This window comes from Hemitrygon akajei, chromosome 11 (assembly GCF_048418815.1).
Source record: "Hemitrygon akajei chromosome 11, sHemAka1.3, whole genome shotgun sequence".
Classification (NCBI taxonomy): Eukaryota; Metazoa; Chordata; class Chondrichthyes; order Myliobatiformes; family Dasyatidae; genus Hemitrygon; species Hemitrygon akajei.
In genome coordinates, this window is record NC_133134.1 from 80749988 (window position 1) to 80768611 (window position 18624).

General features: G+C 43.9%; 1 protein-coding gene across 4 annotated transcripts in view; it reads right to left on the reverse strand.

The window, feature by feature from the left end:
* Positions 1 to 18624, reverse strand: part of ash1l (ash1 (absent, small, or homeotic)-like (Drosophila)) — a 372059-nt gene that overhangs the window by 200816 nt on the left and 152619 nt on the right. For all 4 annotated transcript variants that reach the window (XM_073061208.1, XM_073061209.1, XM_073061207.1 and 1 more), the window contains one exon: positions 6854 to 11045. In XM_073061208.1, coding sequence (XP_072917309.1) covers positions 6854 to 11045 — 4192 coding nt within the window. The remainder of the gene's footprint in view (positions 1 to 6853; positions 11046 to 18624) is intronic.

Consider the following 18624-nt stretch of genomic DNA (forward strand, 5'->3'; position numbering starts at 1 on the left):
TGAGAGGAATGGCCACATCGGTATAGTGCACTTGTTGCCTATCCACTTACTTCTTCCTGATAGTCATCCAGTTACCTATGTCCTGCACCTTGGGTGTAACTACCCTCCATGTCCTGTCTATCAACTGCTCGGCCTCCTGAGTGACCTGGAGTTCATTCAGTTCCAGCTCCATCTCCTTAACACAGCCTGTCAGAAGCTGCAATTGGATGTATTTCTTGAGGGCATAGTCGTCAGGGACACTGGAGGTCTCCCTGCCCTCCCACATTCTGCAAAAGGAGGATTCCAGCATCCTGTCTGGCATTCCCACTGCTTTAAATGTGCAATAAGAAAACAAAAGAATAAATAATGAAAAAAATCTACCCCAGGTCTGCAACTCTCCTTGTCAAAACCTCAGCTCCCCACTCTAACACTGGCCAACTCACACAGTGGCAGCTCTGCTTAAAACCAACTTCTTTTTATTGGTCTTTGCCCAGTGCCTAATTAAGCACAATCTAATGTCTCATTAGGAACTATGGTGCACAAGAAGTGCCAACTGTCCCTGCTCGCTTCCTTTAAGCTCTCTCTCCCTCAACTCAGTCCAATGTCTCCTTGACAAGGTATCCTCCTTTCCACGGGATTTTTGGTATGAACTGAATTGCAATGGGAAACAGGTCAACACTAGATACAAAAGCCCTGTGTAACACTCACAAACAAGCACAGCACTAAAATATCTAAGTGTTTGCCTTTGACATGGAAGTAGGATTCTATTTTGCACAACAAGCTACACTGCCTTGAAACAACATCCATGAATCACTGAGAATAGTGATAATTTGGCAACTAGCTTTGGAAGTTATTTTAGCAATCTGGTAAACATATACACAGCATATGTTTACTTTATTAAGTACAGCTGCTCATTAATGAAGACATCTAATCAGCCGATCACGTGGCAGTAACTCAATGAATAAAAGCCAGCAGACATGGTCAAGAGGTTCAGACCAAACATCAGAATGGGGAAGAAATGTGATCTAAGTGACTTTGACCATGGATTGATTGTTGGTGCCAGACGTGATTGTTTGAGTATCTCAGAAACCATTGATCTCTTGGTATTTTCAGCACAAGTCTCTAGATTTTAGAGAATGGGGTGAAGGAATGAGTGAATGAATGAATAAATAAACAAACAACCAGTGAGTGGCAGTTCTGTGGATGAAGGAGTCCAGCTGGAGGAGACCACAAACATACACTCAATGGCCACTTTATTAGGTACAGGAGGTACCCAATGAAGTGACCACTGAGTGTATATCCATGAATCAAAAGCCATTCATCTAATTTAAATTAATGCACAGAAATGCCACTGTTCTTGTGTAATTTATAGCACCAGCGATTAGAAGACTAGAGTTCAATTCCTGCCACTCTGTAAGGAGTTTCTACGTTCCCCTTGTGACAATGTGGCTTTTTTCCAGGTGCTCTGGTTTCCTCCCACATTACAAAGATGTACGGATTAGGGTTAGTAGGTTGTGGACATGCTACTTTGGAGCTGCAAGCATGGCGCCCTTTACGGGCTGCTGCCAGAACATCCTTGCACTGTGTTGGTCATTGGTGCAAACAATGCACTTCACTGTACGCTTTAATGTATATGTTACAAATAAAACATATTTATATTTTCTTTGTAAAGGAACACACTCTGTTAATTGTTACTAAAAACGTTACCTTAGTTGTCACTGCACAAGCGTTTTTGTTTGGTCCACACTGAATGACATTGTAACACAGCTTCATGTAACTGGGAAATCTCGACTAGCTTAAAACTTTTATCCAATAACACTGAATGATGATATCTGAATTATATCAAGAACATGATCATATCTTCAAATTTCCTCTGGATAATACAGCGCACATGAACAGAAAAGTGCCAATGGAGAATCTGGAGACCAGACATGGGTCGTTCAATAGCCCTGTCTGAAGGCGAGGAAATGATTAGCATAGTTAAGTTTTCCAAAGAACTTTGGAAAAAAGGAAATAAAACATGGTGTAAGCAAACGTCCAGAACTGTAGAAGATTAGGGAAATGGGCACTCAATCAGATCCTTGAAACTGTGGTAACCATTCACTCCGATAATGGTCATGCTTATATTGTGCTTCTGTGGCTTAACTCCATGGAACTGACGTCAGTCTCTAACAGAAGGCTGGCGATCTCAGATAGAGAGTTTCAATTGTCTGAACATCTATAGGCATTAGGGAAAGAATTCCAAAGTGCTGAACAGCTGGGCTAGTCTTAAGAACATGCACAGAACACAGAACAGTAAAGACAAGAACATGCCCTTCAGCCCAATCTGTGCTGACCCTGATGCCGAATGAAACTAACCTCAACTGCCTGCACGTGCCCATGCCCCTCCATTCCCTTTCATGCTTACGTGTCTGCCTAAATGCTTCTTAAATGCCAATATCATACCTGCTTCTACCACCAACTCCTGGCAGTATATTCCAAGCACCCACCATTTTTGTATAAAAAACCTGCCCCACATACTCGTTTTAAACTCCCCCTCCCCATCTTAAACCCTTTTGCATATTGGTTGTTAATCAGTCTTTGTTTATGTATGTAAATTCTATTATATTCTTTATTTTTTTGTAAATGCCTGCAAGAAAATAAATCTCAAGGTAGTACAAGCTTATATGGACTAAATCTCAAGGTATATGTAGCTGGGTAATTGAGCTACTTTGAACTTTGGACTCTAGTATCTGATATAGGAAAGAGACCTTTAACATCTATCCTATCTAAGCCTTGTGTATTTTTATAAACCTAACAGTTCTCCCCTCAGCCTCCAGTGCTCCAGACAAAACAATCTCTCCTTATTGCTAATACTTCCCAGTACAGGCAACATCCTGGTAATACATAGAACACAGAAACACAGAAAACCTACAGCACAATACAGGCTCTTCGGCCCACAAAACTGTGCCGAACATGCCCTTACCTTAGGAATTACTTAGGGTTGCCCATAGCTCTCTATTTTTCTGAGCTCCATGTACCTGTCCAGGAGCCTCTTAAAAGACCCTATCGTATCCACCTCCATCACCATCGCCGGCAGCCCAAACCACGTACTCACCACTCTCTGTATAAAATACTTACCCCTGACATCTCCTCTGTACCTACTTCTAAGCACCTTTAAACTGTGCCCTCTCATGCTAGCCATTCCAGCCCTGGAAAAAAGCCTCTATCAGCACGATCAACGCCTCTCATCATCTTATTCACCTCTATCAGGTCACCTCTCATCCTCTGTCGCTTCAAGGAAAAAAGGCTGAGTTCACTCAACCTATTCTCATAAGGCATGCTCCCCAATCCAGGCAGCATCCTTGCAAATCTCCTCTGCAGCCTTTCTATGGTTTCCACATCCTTCCTATAGTGAGGCGACCAGAACTGAGCACAGTACTCCAAGTGTGGTGTGACCAGGGTCCTACATAGCTGCAACATTACCTCTCGGCTCTTGAACTCAGTCTCATGATTGATGAAGGCCAATGCACTGTACGTCTTCTTAACCACAGAGTCAACCTGCGCAGCAGCTTTGAGTGTCCTATGGATTCTGACCCCAAGATCCCTCTGATCCTCCACACTGCTAAGAGTCTTACCATTAATACTATATTCTGCCATCGTATTTGACCTAGCAAAATGAACCACCTCACACTTAGCTGGGTTGAATTCCACCTGCCACTTCTCAACCCAGTTTTGCATCCTATCAATGTCCCACTGTAACTTCTGGCAACCCTCCACACTATCCACAACACCCCCAACCTTTCTGTCAGCAGCAGATTTACTAACCTATCCATCCACTTCCTCATCCAGGACATTTATAAAAATCACAAAGAGTATGGGTCCCAGAACAGATCCCTAAGGCACACTGGTGACTGAACTCTATGCAGAATATGACCCGTCTATAACCACTCTTTGCCTTCTGTGGGCAAGCCAGTTCTGGATTCACAAAGCAATGTCTCCTTGGATCCCAGGCTCCTTACTTTCTCAATGAGCCTTGCATGGGGTAAATTGTCAAATGTCTTGCTGAAATCCATATACACTACATCTACTGCTCTACCTTCATCAATGTGTTTCGTCACATCCTCAAAAAATTCAATCAGGCTCATAAGGCATGACCTGCCTTTGACAAATCCATGCTGACTATTCCTGATCATATTATGCCTCTACAAACGTTCATAAATCCTGCCTCTCAGGATCTTCTCCATCAACTTACCAACCACTGAAGTAAGACTCATTGGTCTACAATTTCCTGGGCTATCTCTACGCCCTTTCTTGAATAATGGAACAACACCGGCAACCCTCCAATCCTCAGGAACCTCTCCCGTCCTATTCCTCTGCACCATCTCTAAAACCTTCATATCCTGTAATGGGCGACCATAATCAAACATAATACTCTAAGTGCAGCCTAACCAAAGTTTTTGATGTGCTTTTCTGCCCGTCTTCATAAAAGAAATAAATCCCTTGTCGTGCACCATTTACTCGTTTCTGCACAGAACTGTGGCTGTGGCCTGCAACTAACGGGCTCCTGGATCGGCTGCAATGATGACTGGCTTCATGGGTGTGGACTCACTTTTGTGAATTTCAGTTCTTAATGCTATTTGTCTACTTTTATAGCTTGCACTTTTTTTTTGTTTTTCTGTACATTGGATGTTTGGCGATCTTTATTTAATGGGTTCTATTGGGTTTCTTTGTGTTGTGGCTGCCTGTAAGGAGGTGAATCTCAAGGTTGTATATAGCATACATACTTTGATAATAAATGAACTTTGAGCTGGTGGGGTTGAAATTGGAGTGTACTTTCCTGATTTTCTGATCTCTACCATCATCACAACTGAATCCCTAAACTTTCTGTCTGGAGATTTCACACAGCACCTCCTCAAAAGTTAACACAGAGATAAAACATAGAACATCAATCCTGAGCACAAAACCACTAACCCAACTGTACAGTGTATTTGGAGAGGAGTCTACAATCCTACTGATCTGGAGCCACACTCTTGCATGAGTACTGAAGGACAGAACTGCAACTCACACGCTTGCGCCCATTTAATTAATGTACACTTGGTCTCTGAATTTATGTTATGGCTGTTCAAGCTATTATCCAGAATCAGTACATTCACAGGTCACATTTAAAATACATCAGAGTCCCCACAATACAAAGTCAAAAGCATAATCACATTGGAGAAGGGTCTTCAAGCAGAAGGGAAGTGTTTTTCTAAGCCTTCTGCCAACAAGCAGAAAAAATTATATCTGGGCTTTTAATTTAAAAACTAACAAGCCTGTTGGACATCAATGAAAGATGTTCTTTAGTTACAGAATAACTTGGGATTATTATATCAATAAAGTGTTTTACATAAAGAAGGCAAAGATTTCTGTACGAAGTAGCAGACTAAAGGGACATGGTGTGTAATCAGTATTAACTTCATCTTTAGCCCTTCCTTCACAAACCTATCTTATGTTACAACTGGAGGTTGACTCTATGTCATTGCTGTGCACACAAACGTCTGTCTTAAAACAGCATCATTTGGGCTAGAACATGATAGTACACCACACCATGGACTCTTCAGCCTAGGATAATTCTGAGGCTGCCAAAACTACTGAGGTAAAACTCTAAATACCTTAGAGAAACAGTCATGAAGCAATATAGCAAGGATACTGGGCCTTTGGGCCAACTGGTACATGTGGAATTCTCTGCCACAGGAAACAGTTGAGGCCAGTTCATTGGCTATATTTAAGAGGGAGTTAGATATGGCCCTTGTGGCTAAAGGGATCAGGGGTATGGAGAGAAGGAAGGTACAGGGTTCTGAGTTGGATGATCAGCCATGATCTTACTGAATGGCGGTGCAGGCTCGAAGTGCCAAATGGCCTACTCCTGCACCTATTTTCTATGTTTCTATGTTTTCTATGCCAATCATGGTGTCTCCACGGCTTCTCCCAATTTCCTGCTTTTGGCCCTCATCCCTTTTAAGAAATCCCCCCCCCCCCCCGCCCCGTACCTATCCAAGTACTTCTGAAATGATACTACTGTACCCACTTCAACCATTTCCTCTGGCATCTCATTCCATATACTCACCACCCTTTGCAACAAAATTTTGCCCCTCAAGTCCCTTTTAAATCAATATCCCCTTTGTTTTGGTCTCAACTGCCCTGGAGAAAAGACTGCTACCATCCACTTTATTAATGCCTCTCATACATTTTAACACACTTTAAGATTGCCCCTCATTCTTCTACATTCAAAGGAATAAAGATCCAGCCTGACTAACTTCTTCTAATAACTCAGACCCTCTAGACCTGGCAACATTTTCATAAATCTTCTTTGTACTCTTTCCAGTTTAACCATGCTTTTCCCATAACAGGGTGAAAAAAAACCATACAGAGTGCTTTAAGTGTGCCCTCACCAATAACTTACACAAACTCAAAACAACTTTTACATCCATAACACATTTAAATCTGTTATTATTATTATTGTGTTAATATTAATTTATGTGCTGTGATACACGTAATGTGTTTTAAACCTTGGTCCCTGAGGAACATTACTTTGTTTAGCTTTTTCACAGACAAGGCATGTATTTGAGGTAGTGAGCCCCACCACATCAGTGGTTGGGAAATTATTGGAGAAGATCCTAGGGACATGATTTAGTCACATTTGGAAGAGTGTAGACATTAGGGAATGCATAGAATTAATGCCATGTTATGTCTTTCAAACTTGCGAGGGTGACAAAGGTGACTGGTGAGGATAGATCAGTGGATCCTAAGTAATTGGGGCACCATCCCAAAATTAGCAAGTTCAAGCACACCTAAATCAAGGCACTATTAATCGGGAGGCTACTTAAGAATTTCTCGATATAATCATTCCTACCTGCTGGTGTCAGGTTGTTTCTTTCCCCAGAAGGAGGCCTGTCCCTCCTTATTAACCTGCTCGGCAAAATATCCTGCGTGGCAACAAGTTCTGGACTGTCCGATGGCTTCTTTCGCCCCATGCCATTCAAGGGCTTGCTAGGCTTGTAGCTTCCTATTGCACTTGTAAACAGATTGGTATGTTCTTCACTGATGTTCGATTCTGAACTGGACATGTATCGTCCTGAACAAGAGCCTGCTGACCCATCCGTGCAGTCTATTTGAAGAGGAGTTTGCAATCCCACTGATATGGAACTGTGCTCCGTGGAGTCCCTTCGAGTCCACTGGTCCCCTCTACCGAGTAACCCTTTAGAAGAGGACAAGTGGGTAAACGGTGTATGGCACCTGTGTTTGTCTTTATGCTTGTGCCGTTCTGACATTGCTTCCTTTCCATATGTGTACCGCCGGAGCAGCGAGGGATTAACTGTTAAACCGTCCATAGATGACGGATTCTGTTCTGAGGAGCGATGCTCCCGGTGCTTGTGCCGATGTTTGTGTTTGTGTTCGTGCATCCAGCTGTAAGCCATTTCTGCCGGGATGCTGGCGTAAGTGCCCATGGACAGCAGCGAGGTCCGACTGCCAGCTAAAAAGGCCTCTGGTCTGAGGAGTCTGTGTTTCTTTTTGTGGTACTTGTTGGGGTTCAGGAGCAGGTGGCCAGTATGCATGTATGAAGGAGGGGGCATTGTACTACTCAGGGAGGGGGGAGGAGGGGGAGGCGGAGGTGGATACAATGTGGGAGGGTACCGTGCATAATAACCCAATCCCAGTGGGCCTGCTGAGACTGGTGTTGGAGAGTAAGGCATACTGTAGGAAGGGAAGAAACCACCATTTGCTAGGGGGTACCCCAAGCTGTGGACAAAGGGGACTTCAGCCATGGCGTCTCGCATTTTTGGGGGCCTTCCCCGCTTTTTCTTCAGCTCAGGTTTCCGGACATAGTGCATAGGGTCAAAAGGAAAAGGTGGGTGTGTGTAGAAGCTGCCAAAATTGATCCGAAAGATTGAAGGAAGAATGTCTCTGGGGATGTAGTGATGACTTCTGTGAGTTATTCTTAATTCACTTAATCTAGTTATCAGTTCCTCCAATTCAGCCAAAAAATTAGGGTCCTGTTTGTTCCGCAGCTGTAAGTACTTCTTTTTCCGTTTCCTCTTCTGCCGCTTAAGTTTGTCATAGCTAAGATAATCATGGGCTCTGCGTTTGCACTTGTGCTTATGTTTCTCCTTCAGCCCAGACAGGACAGCAGCACTCTCGGGAGGCATGACGGAAACGTGGTCAAAGGAGTACCGCCGCTTCCTTGGCCCGCAGAACTTCTCTGCCCGGTCCGACGTGCTGTTGTTGTCCGTCCCGATGCCACTGTCACTTGGGATGGTCTCTTCACTGTGCGACTCGCTAATGGGCGAAGGTGTGGCTTCCTTCAGCGACGTCAGCTCACACAGGTGGGACGGCGAGTTTGGCAGCAGGGTCGGAGGCGACAGCTTTCGGCGGCCTTTGGAGGCTTTTCGTGTCACGAGTGCCTGCACCGCGTTGCCCTTGCTGCTGTGCAGATGCAAGTTTGGCACTGGGGTGGGCTCGATAAACCCTGCATCGCTGCTGGCAGGACTCTGACTTCCACTCACTCCTGACGACTGGGAGTAAGTTGGTGAAGGGAGGATATCTGGTACATTCGAGTTCGATGACTGCGTGAAGTTTGGCAGCACTTGCCCTAGTGTTGTAGAGAATGCTGGTGGTGATGGCTTATTATCAATAGACAGCATGCTACTTATGTATGGACCATCTAAGGACATTTTGGGCTTCCGGCCCCTTTTCTTTCCAATGTAAATAGTTCCTTTTTTACTAACATTAATTTGCTGGCCCACCTTGGAGCCAAAGGTGGCAGTGAAAGATGAGACAGTACTGTTTAGCTTTGATTGCACTTTCCCTTTATTACTTGACCCACCAGCGCTCAAAAGGATTTGGTTCAAAAGCTTTTTCCTTTTCAGCGTCTTCATTTTATTGATCTTCTTGATAAATTTCTTATCCAGAAGTGTCTTCATCAATTGCCTCTTCCCCTTCTTGGACGATTTTGAGTCGGTTTCACCGCCCATTTCAAAGTCATCACCAGCAGTCATTTTCTGCACATACTCCACCGACTTATTCTTCAGCTCACTTGATTCAAGACTTCCAGGGTGCGTGGTCTCCTCCTCGGGCTCACCTGCACTCTCTGTGACAACTGACGGTGCAGTGAGCAACGGAGCTGGCACTGTGGCTTTAACTGCAGCCATCAGCTGCTTTTTCGGCCTGCCCCGTCTCCGCTTCCCGGGAAGAGAGGCTGTAAAAGTTTTGCTGGGCACAATTTCAGTCTCTGGCTGAAGTATTGGAGGCTCTTTCTCCCTGATAAATTCCTTGGTCTTTGACATCATTGAAAGTACTTTGGAAGGGGGGATCTTTAAAGTCCTACGTGGCGGCTCTTCGAGATGAGGCATGGGGTCAAGTTTTGCACGGGCCCGTTTAGGTTTGTGGACTTCTGAAGTGCAGCTTAATGACAGAGAGTCTTGTGAACCATTTTTAGAGACTCTCTCTTCGTGGTGACCCTGCTGGGACATAAAATGCCTTCCTCCCTCAGGTTTCTGGGGTGGAGGTGGGGAAATGCAAGCCTTGGTCAGCTTTGGCAGGCGGGGCTTAATAATTTTAGATTCATTGAAAACTGAAGAAAAGCTTGGACTCCTGATCAGGTGAGGATGGTCAGAGTGAGCTTTTTGCTCTGTTCTATATGTAGCAGTTTTCAATAGTCCCGAAGATGCTACCGATGAAGTCAAACACTCACCAAAACCGCTGATGCTGCTGCTTGCAACCACCTTCATACGGGGGCTCTTTCCCTTCCTTTTGTTTAAGAGTTTTGGTTGGAGGGTGGTACTTGGGATCGAGCAGTTCTGGTAGGTCTTTTGTAGTTGCTGATGCGCCACCTTCAGTGTGCTGGGCTTGAGTGAGGGCTTGCTGTTTAGGAGGCTTTTAAAGCTAGCCACCGTGGTACCAGCTGAACTGGCAGAATCAGACCTGGGCACGGGAAGGCACGGCGGCTCACGGCTCCTTTCAGCGAGCTGAGTGAAAGCTTTCATGCTGTCGAGGCGCGGGGGCTGCAGGCTGCTGTCATTTGTGCGTTCAGTGGTAGCAGACTCTGCACTGAAGTTGTGAGCATGGAGCTTGAACCCAAAGTGAAGAGGTAGGTTGCTCAACACGGGCTGATTTTCGACAGACGGCTTGATGTCCGTATCTGAAATTACCAACCCCTGGCTGATTTCTACCTGGGCGGGAGGGGGCTGAGGGGGAGGAGGAAGAGGTGGAAATGTAGGATTCCTGCTTAACGAAGCCGCCGGTCCCGCTGGTGAGGGTGCAGAAATGACACCTTCCACCCCTGCACCACTGGTGGACCTCCTCCCATAGATGTCAGTGCTAGTAGCAGCTCGATGGTCTGCTGAAGTGCAATTTGTCGTCGGTTGCTTGTCTAGCTTTGGGATCGTGTGCTCTGCCTTCTCTGTGGAGACCAGCTGATCGTGACGTGGCGAATTTCTTTCGTGGCACAGGGCTGTGTCGCCCACCAGAGACTCTTGCCTTACCGACGCTTTTTCCAGCAAGGTCTCCTTAGACGTTTGGGTGAGAACGGTCTTCCCACAGAGTTTACTGCTGGTGCCATCCTTCCCAGCTTCCTGATCTGTTGAATTCACATTCTTGTAATCTACATAACTTGGAGTGCTCAAGTGTTCTTTAACCGAGCTGGCAGCAGTAAGACCAGCTTTCAGCTGGCTTGAGTCTTTGCTCATTACCATCCCATTGCCAATTGTTGGCTTCCTGAACTTGGTTCTGGAGAACTTTGATGCTGGACAGGTGCCTTTAAGCACCGAAGACTTTTCAATCAAAGACACGTCGCCGTTTACTTGTTCTTTTGCATCAGTGATTCTGGAGCATACTGTGCTACACGTGGTAGCTTTACTACATTCAGACTGTTCCAAACTCGGAGGAGGAGGGGGAGGTGGAGGAGGAGGAGGAGTAGGGGGTGGTGGCGGAGGTGGTGGTGGCGGTGGTTTCTTCGGCTCTCCTACTGTCTGTGGATAGCGACTCTCTTCTATAGATGTTTCAATTGTCTTCATTTCCTCATTTTTATTGTGCAGCTTCAGCGAACCCTGCATATTTGTAGAAGGAACAAAAGAATATGTCAGGCAAAGTTCTTTAACTGAATAACAAAGATTAAAATAAAAAATTTTGTTGACTGTTAAATACATTCTGAATTGTCAACAGTGAAGCATTTTCTATAACAGAGACTGTAGATGCTGAAATCTGGAGCAAAAGACAAGCTGCTGGAGGAAGTTAATGGGTCAAGCAGCATCTGAAACCTATCAAATATGGAAAGGCCTAGATAGAGTAGACATGCAGAAGCTATTTCCTATAGCTGGGAACTCTAGGATCAAGGGGCACAACTTCAAAATACAAGAGCATCCCTTAGAACAGAGATGAGGAGCAATTTCTTTAGCCAAAGGGTGGTGAATCTGTAGAACACATTTCCATAGACTGATGTGGAGGCCAAGTCGTTGAGTATATCTTAAGTGGAGGATGACAGACAGATTCTTGATTAGCCAGGGCATCAAAAGTTAAGGGGAAAAGGCAGTAGAATGGAATTGAGCGGGATAACTTGATGTGCTGAATGGCTTAATATTGCTCCTACGTCTTGTGGTCTTATCTGTGAAGTTAAATGGACAGCAGAAGTTTTGAGTCCAGTCCAGAAGTCTCAACTGCACATTTCCTTCTACAGATGCTGCCTGACCACTAAATTCTCCAATAGTTTGTTTTCTTTCCACTCTTCTTTATAAAACTCAATAATTCCTACAAACTAATTTTAAATTTCCTTCACTTCTGCAGCTACATCAAGAGCTCGTCTGACAAATTAGCACCAAAAAGTGATCTAGAGCAACACTTGTAAATATTAGGTACAAGAATGAATGGATGAGACAGCAAAGAGCTTGGGTAGATCTCAAGGCAACACTTAATAATATATTAAAAGGTCTTACTGATAAAGGAAACACCGTGCTCAAGATAGAATTTTCATAGACAACAACTAGAAGTCCTGAGTGTGGAGAGCCTGAGCTGAAATCAACAAATCCTAAACTTTAAAAATAGAGAATCAATGAATTGTTTTCATTTATTTCTTCTTGGGATTTTGTATATAATATAGAATCACAGAAGACTACATCTCAGAAAAGAGGCTCTTTGGACCATCTAGTCCACGCTGAACTGTTATTCTGCCTAGTTTCATCGACCCACAATTAGACCATGAGACCATAAGAGGAGTAGAAGCAGGTCATTCAGTCCATCAAATCTGCTCCACCATTCAATCATGGGATGATCCAATTCTTCCAGTCAGCCTCACTCCCCTGCCTTCACCCCACTCCCTTTGATGCCCTGGCTAATCAAGAGCCTACCTATCTCTGCCTTAAATACACTCAATGACTTGGCCTCCACAGCCGTTCATGGCAACAAATTCCACAAATTTACTACCCTCTGACTAAAGTAATTTCTCCATATCTCAGTTCTAAATGGACGTCCTTCAATCCTGAAGTCATGCCCATCGACTTGGGACATTGACCTCCATATCCCTCCCATCCATGAACCTATCCAAATTTCTCTTAAATATTGCAATCAATCTCACATCCACCATTCAGCCTTAACCACTGTTCCTTCTAGTTGTGTGGATGCATGGGCACACAGCAACTGAAATGCTCCTGTGCACATAGTCTTTATTGACATGCAGCTGGAATCTTTTATATAATATTAATATGGTTCCATTTAACATAAGAGAATGTACACAATATACAACCTGAAATTCTCACTCTCTGCAGACATCCTCGAAACAGAAGAAAAACCAAAGAATGAATGACAGAAAAAACACAAGAACCCCCAAACCCCCTACCACCTATGCACAAGCAGCAGCATCAACCCTCCTCCTCCCTCTCCCCCCACTTATTCTAGCATAAAGCATCAGCATACCCACCATCTACAATGAAAGCAACAGAAAAGATGGTCTACAGTACATCAGAAACTCTGTTCACTCCAACAATTCAACATTCCTCAGGCTCTCCCTCCCTCACTAACAAGGGAGAGACAGATATTATTCCTTCCTCAACGAGAGGGGAGACAAACAGTTGCTGTGTTTTTAAGAAATTATGTTAATATAATGTTGAAATTATGCTAATATAATTTTGAAACCTATGTTAATAGTGAAATATCCTGTAATTAATCAATAAATGTTCTAAATAATAAACGTACTACTTCTTTACTTTGAAACATTTAGAACTTCAATGTATTTACATTATCAGTGTTTCACGTTACAACTCCGTTACAAATTGTAACAATAAACACAGAATGGAAGTTGGTAGCTTATTGTTAATAAGCCAATGGCCTGCTGAATGCTGATACCATCTAGTCAAAACAGTTTACTTTTGCTATTATGCCTGTCAGTTGTTTTGACTGTCTGACGTTGTTTACCTGTGAGCTGTGGTTTGTGCTTGATGTGAAAAATTCTATTTTATGACTTCTAAATTTTAAATAACCTGTTAGAACAAGATAAAAATTCATTTCTATAAAACTGTTTGCATAACTAGTAATTTTATTAAAATTGCAGGTTTCTCAGGCCATGTAAAAATTTCCTGCTCAAAGCAATGTTGCTCCATGCAGCTATAAAAAGAAATTTAGAGGGAACATTGCCCTTAACCTATTTGAATAGGGCAGAACTTCACTCCTTGGAACACCAGAGACTGAAGGGTAACCTTATAGAGAGCCATAGATAGAGTGAATCCACAGTCTTCCCCAACTCCCCAAAGGGAAGGCATCAAAAACTAGATGGCAGAGGTTTAAGATGAAAGGGGAAAGATTTAAAAGGGACAATTTCTTCAGAGGGTGGTGTGTATGGACCTAGTTGCCAGAGGAAGTGGTTGAGACAGGTACAAAAACATTTAAAAGACACTTGGACAGGTACATAGATAGAAAAGATTCAGAGCAGGAGTTCCTGACCTGGGGTCAGAATCAGAATCAAGTTTATTATCATCGGCATGTGTTGTGAAATTGTGTAATGCAATACATAATATAGAAGAAAAAAAACATAAGTAAATTGATTAAAGTACATGTATATCGAATAGATTAAAAATCATGCAAAAAACAAATAATATATATTTAAAAAGTGAGGTAGTGTTCAATGGATTCAATGTCCATTTAGGAATCGGATGGCAGAGGGGAAGAAGCTGTTCCTGAATCGCTGAGTGTGTGTCTTCAGGCTTCTGTACCTCCTACCTGATGGTAACAGTGAGAAAAAGGCATACCCTGGGTGCTGGAGGTCCTTAATAATGGACACTGCCTTTCTTAGGCACCACTCCTTGAAGATGTCCTGGGGACATTGTAGGCTAGTACCCAAGATGGAGCAGACTAAATTTACAACCCTCTGCAACTTCTTTTGGTCCTGTGCAGTAGCATACTCTGATAAGTAGCATCCCCCCCCCCCCGCCCCCCATACCAGGCAGTGATGCAGCCTGTCAGAATGCTCGCCACTGTCCAATTATAGAAATTTTTGAGTATATTTGTTGACATGCCAAATCCCTTCAAACTCCTAATGAAGTATAGTAGTTGTCTTGCCTTCTTTATAACTGCGTCGATATGTTGGGTCCAGGTTAGGTCCTCAGAGATCTTGACACCCACCCAGGAACTTGAAACTGCTCACTCTCACCACTTCTGATCACTATGAGGATTGCTATGTGTTCCTTCATCTTACCCTTCCTGAAGTCCACCATCAGCTCTTTCATCTTACTGACACCGAGTGCCAGGTTATTCCTGTGACACCACTCCACTAGTTGGCATATCTTGCTCCCGAATGCCCTCTCATCACCAGTTGAGATTCTACCAACAATGGCTGCATCATCAGCAAATTTATAGATGGCATTTAAGCTATGTCTAGTCACACAGTCATGGGTTTAGAGTAGAGCAGTGGGCTGAGCAGACACCCCTGAGGTGCACCAGTGTTGATCGTTTGCGAGGAGGATATGCTATCACCAATCCACAGATTGTGTTCTTCTGGTTAGGATGTTGAGGATCCAATTGCAGAGGGAGGTACAGAGGCCCAGATTCTGTAACTTTTCAATCAGGATTGTGGGAATGATGGTATTAAGTTCTGAGCTATAGTTGATGAACAGCATCCTGACACAGATGCTTGTGTTGTCCAGGTGGTCTAAAGGCATGTGAAGAGCCACTGAAATTGCATCTGCCGTTGACCTATTGTGGAGATAGGCAAATTGCAATGGTCTACAGACCTCCTGGTTAGTAGAGGTCCACGGCATTAAAAAGGTTGGGAATATGGGCCAAACTCAAACAGGTGCAACTTAGTTAGGGATCTTGGTTGGCATGGAAGAATTGGGTTGAAAGGTCTTCTTCCATGCTGTATGACTCTAGGACTGTAAACTCTAGTTGTAGTCCCCCCAACTTCAGTGGAAAAAGCCACTTCCTTATGTAAACCCCTCATAATTTTGCATACCTCATTAAAAAATATTTTCAAAATAGAGGGATATGGGACATTTGCTGATTCAACCTAAAACTGGGAAGATCACAGCTACTGCCTTGGCCTTCTTACCATTCACTCCAATCCATCCCCATCTTCAGCCAACAGACAAGAATGACCCAGACAGTTCACAACCTATGGGCCCTCATGACTCCAAACTTTGCTTCTAACCTTGTATCCTGTCCGTTACAATAGCCACTAACATCCAATTCCATATGTCATGCTGCCTCTACCATAACATATTCAAACCCCTCCTTCATTTCTGCTCTGCCACCAGATTTGCCTTGCAACTCATGAATTTGGGAAGTACGCTGGCTACTTTCTACACCAATGCAACTCCAACTGACCTATTAACTATTTTAACTGTGATAATTAGTGACACATCATATCCTCCTCCTAGTTGTTAATATATTCCAACACACTGCAGCCAGTCTCTGCGATGATCTCCAGATCCACAACGCAACCCTCTATTCACTGCATTCCTCCAAAACCAGCCTCCTGCTCTCAGTAATTTGTCCTGGCAAAGAGCACATACAAACATCTACTATGCTAATTAATTTTCTTTCCAGATTCATGTGTGTGGTTTATCTCAAAATTTCTCAGAGAATATTTCCAAGCAGCAGTAGATACAACCACAATCTATTTCACAGAACCCAAATGGCTGAAAAGAGAAACATTTGCTGAACAAGCAGTTGTTGCAAGAAAAGCTTACAACCCACGGTGATGTTGGCAGCAAACCAATAAAATACTAGACAAATGTCTGGGACAGGTAGACCTTCAATTTATAGACTAAAATTATCTTTCTCTTGCAGCTGCCATTTTATAGTCAGTACTCAACAATTGGTTCCATCGTATTTTGTTTCAAATAAAAAATTTGAACAGCATGCTTTGTGATTTTTGTAACTGTGCACTTTCTTAGTATATCCTGAGGAAGTAGATTTTCTTTGTTTGAAAGGGTTTCATATCTTCAAGCAATTTTGAAGTGAGCATTGAGTATTCACAATCACAAAGCACTTGTCCACTAATTAGATTCGCAGCATTTCAATTTAGTCAATAACAGCTGTGCATTTACCAACTGGCTTCTACTTGTGTACAGCCTAAAACCAGGGGGAGACAAAGGGAAACGGGTGACATTGTCTATTATCACACTCAAATTCCTCAGTGTATTGCCCCATCCTTTCTTCTGGAATCTGGTACAAACTTAGAACTAGTAGCAATTTTTTTTTTAACCTTCATCTCTGATTTTCTGACCAGCTCCTCACTCCCTGCATCCCATAGTGACAATCCAGTCTTCAGTTACTGAACCTCGTGGGTACTAATCCTACCAACATCGAGGGCATCTTCAAAAGGCAATGCCTCAAAAAGGAGCCATTCATCATTAAGGACATGTTCTCTTCTCATTACTATCACTAAGGAGGTGATGCAGGAGCTGGAAAACACACACTCAAATGTTTGCCAACATTTAGAAGAGAAGTGAAGGGCAGATGGAACTGGAAGGGAGAGAGGGTTCAAGAGGGCAAAATGTGTGGGTAGTAGGTGGATGAAACCAAGAAGGGAAGATGAAAACTCAAGAGAGGGGGCTGGAGGACATATGGGAATGGGAACAAAAATGGCACTGGAGGTAGATTGTAAGGGGTGGGGAAAAACAGAAGAAGGGAATTGGAGAATACAATGTATATTCCACTGGAAAGGTGTCTTTCCTCCAGTTTATGTTGAGCTGTGTTCTGGCAGTGGAGAAGACCAAGGCTAGACAGGTCTGTGTGAGAAAAGGAAGAGATAGGAAGAAGAGTTGAAATGGTGTGCAGCAGGGAACTCGGAATACCCAAGAGAATGGAAGCCCTGCAAAATTAGTCACCTAGATTTGCAACTGGTCTCGCCAATGTAGAGGACGCTAAACTAAGAGCACCAAATGAGGTTACACACACAAAATACTCAGCAGGCCAGGCAGCATCTATGGAAAAGAGTATAGTCAATGTTTTGGGCCAAGATCCTTCAGCAGGACTGGATAAAAAAGATGAGGAGTAGAGTTAAAAGGTGGGGTGAAGGGTGGGGTTGGGGACAAACACAAGGTGATAGGTGAAACTGGGAGGGGGAGGGGTGAAGTAAAGAAATGGAAAGTTGATTAGTGAAAGAGATACAGGGCTGGAGAAAGTGGAATCTAATAGAGGACAGAAGGCCATGGAAGGAAAAAAAGGGAGGAGGAGCACCAAAGGGAGGCGACAGACAGGAAAGGAGAAAAGGTGAGAGAAGGAAAAGGGGATGGGGAATGGTGGTGGCGGTGGGGGGTGTTACCAGAAGTACCTCACCAGCATCCGCGTACAGCACATTACTTCCGCCATCTCCAACAGGATCCCACCACCAAGCACATTCTCCCTCCCCCCCAGCATTTATTTCTGCTTTCCGCAGGGACTGCTCCCTACGTGACTTTCTTGTCTGTTCATCCCTCCTCACTGATCTCCCTTCTGGCACTTACCCTTGCAAGCAGAATAAGTGCTACACCTGTTCCTACACCGTCTCCCTCACTACCATTCAGGGCCCTAAACAGTCCTTCCATATGATGTGACACTTCAACTGTGAGTCTGTTGGGGTCATATACTGTGTCCAGTGCCCCTGGTGTGGCCTCCTCTAATATCGGTGAGACACAACACAGATTGAGAGACACTTTACCGAACACCTACGCTCTGTTCAACAGAAAAAGCAGGATCTCCCATGGCCTCCTCTACTGTCAAGGCCACAGTCAGGTTAGAGGAACAACGTCTGGGTAGCTTCCAACCTGATGGTATGAACATCGATTTCTCAAACTTCCAGTAATACCTCCCCACTTTCCTTCACTATTCCCCACCCCCCTTTTCCATTTCTCACCTTGTCTCCTTGCCTGCCCATCACTCCACTTTGGTGCTCCTTTTCTTTCTTCCATGGCCTTCTGAGCTCTCTATTAGTTTCTTCCTTCTCATACCCTGTATCTCTTTCACCAATCAACTTCCCAACTCTTTACTTTAACCCTCCCTCCCCCTCCCGGTTTCATCTATCACCTTGTGTTTCTCTCTCCCCTCCTCCACCTTTAAACTCTACTCATCTTTTTCTCTTTAGTCCTGCTGAAGGTTCTCAGCCTGAAACGTACTCATCGTACTCTTTTCCATTGATGCTGCCTGACCTGCTGAGTTCCT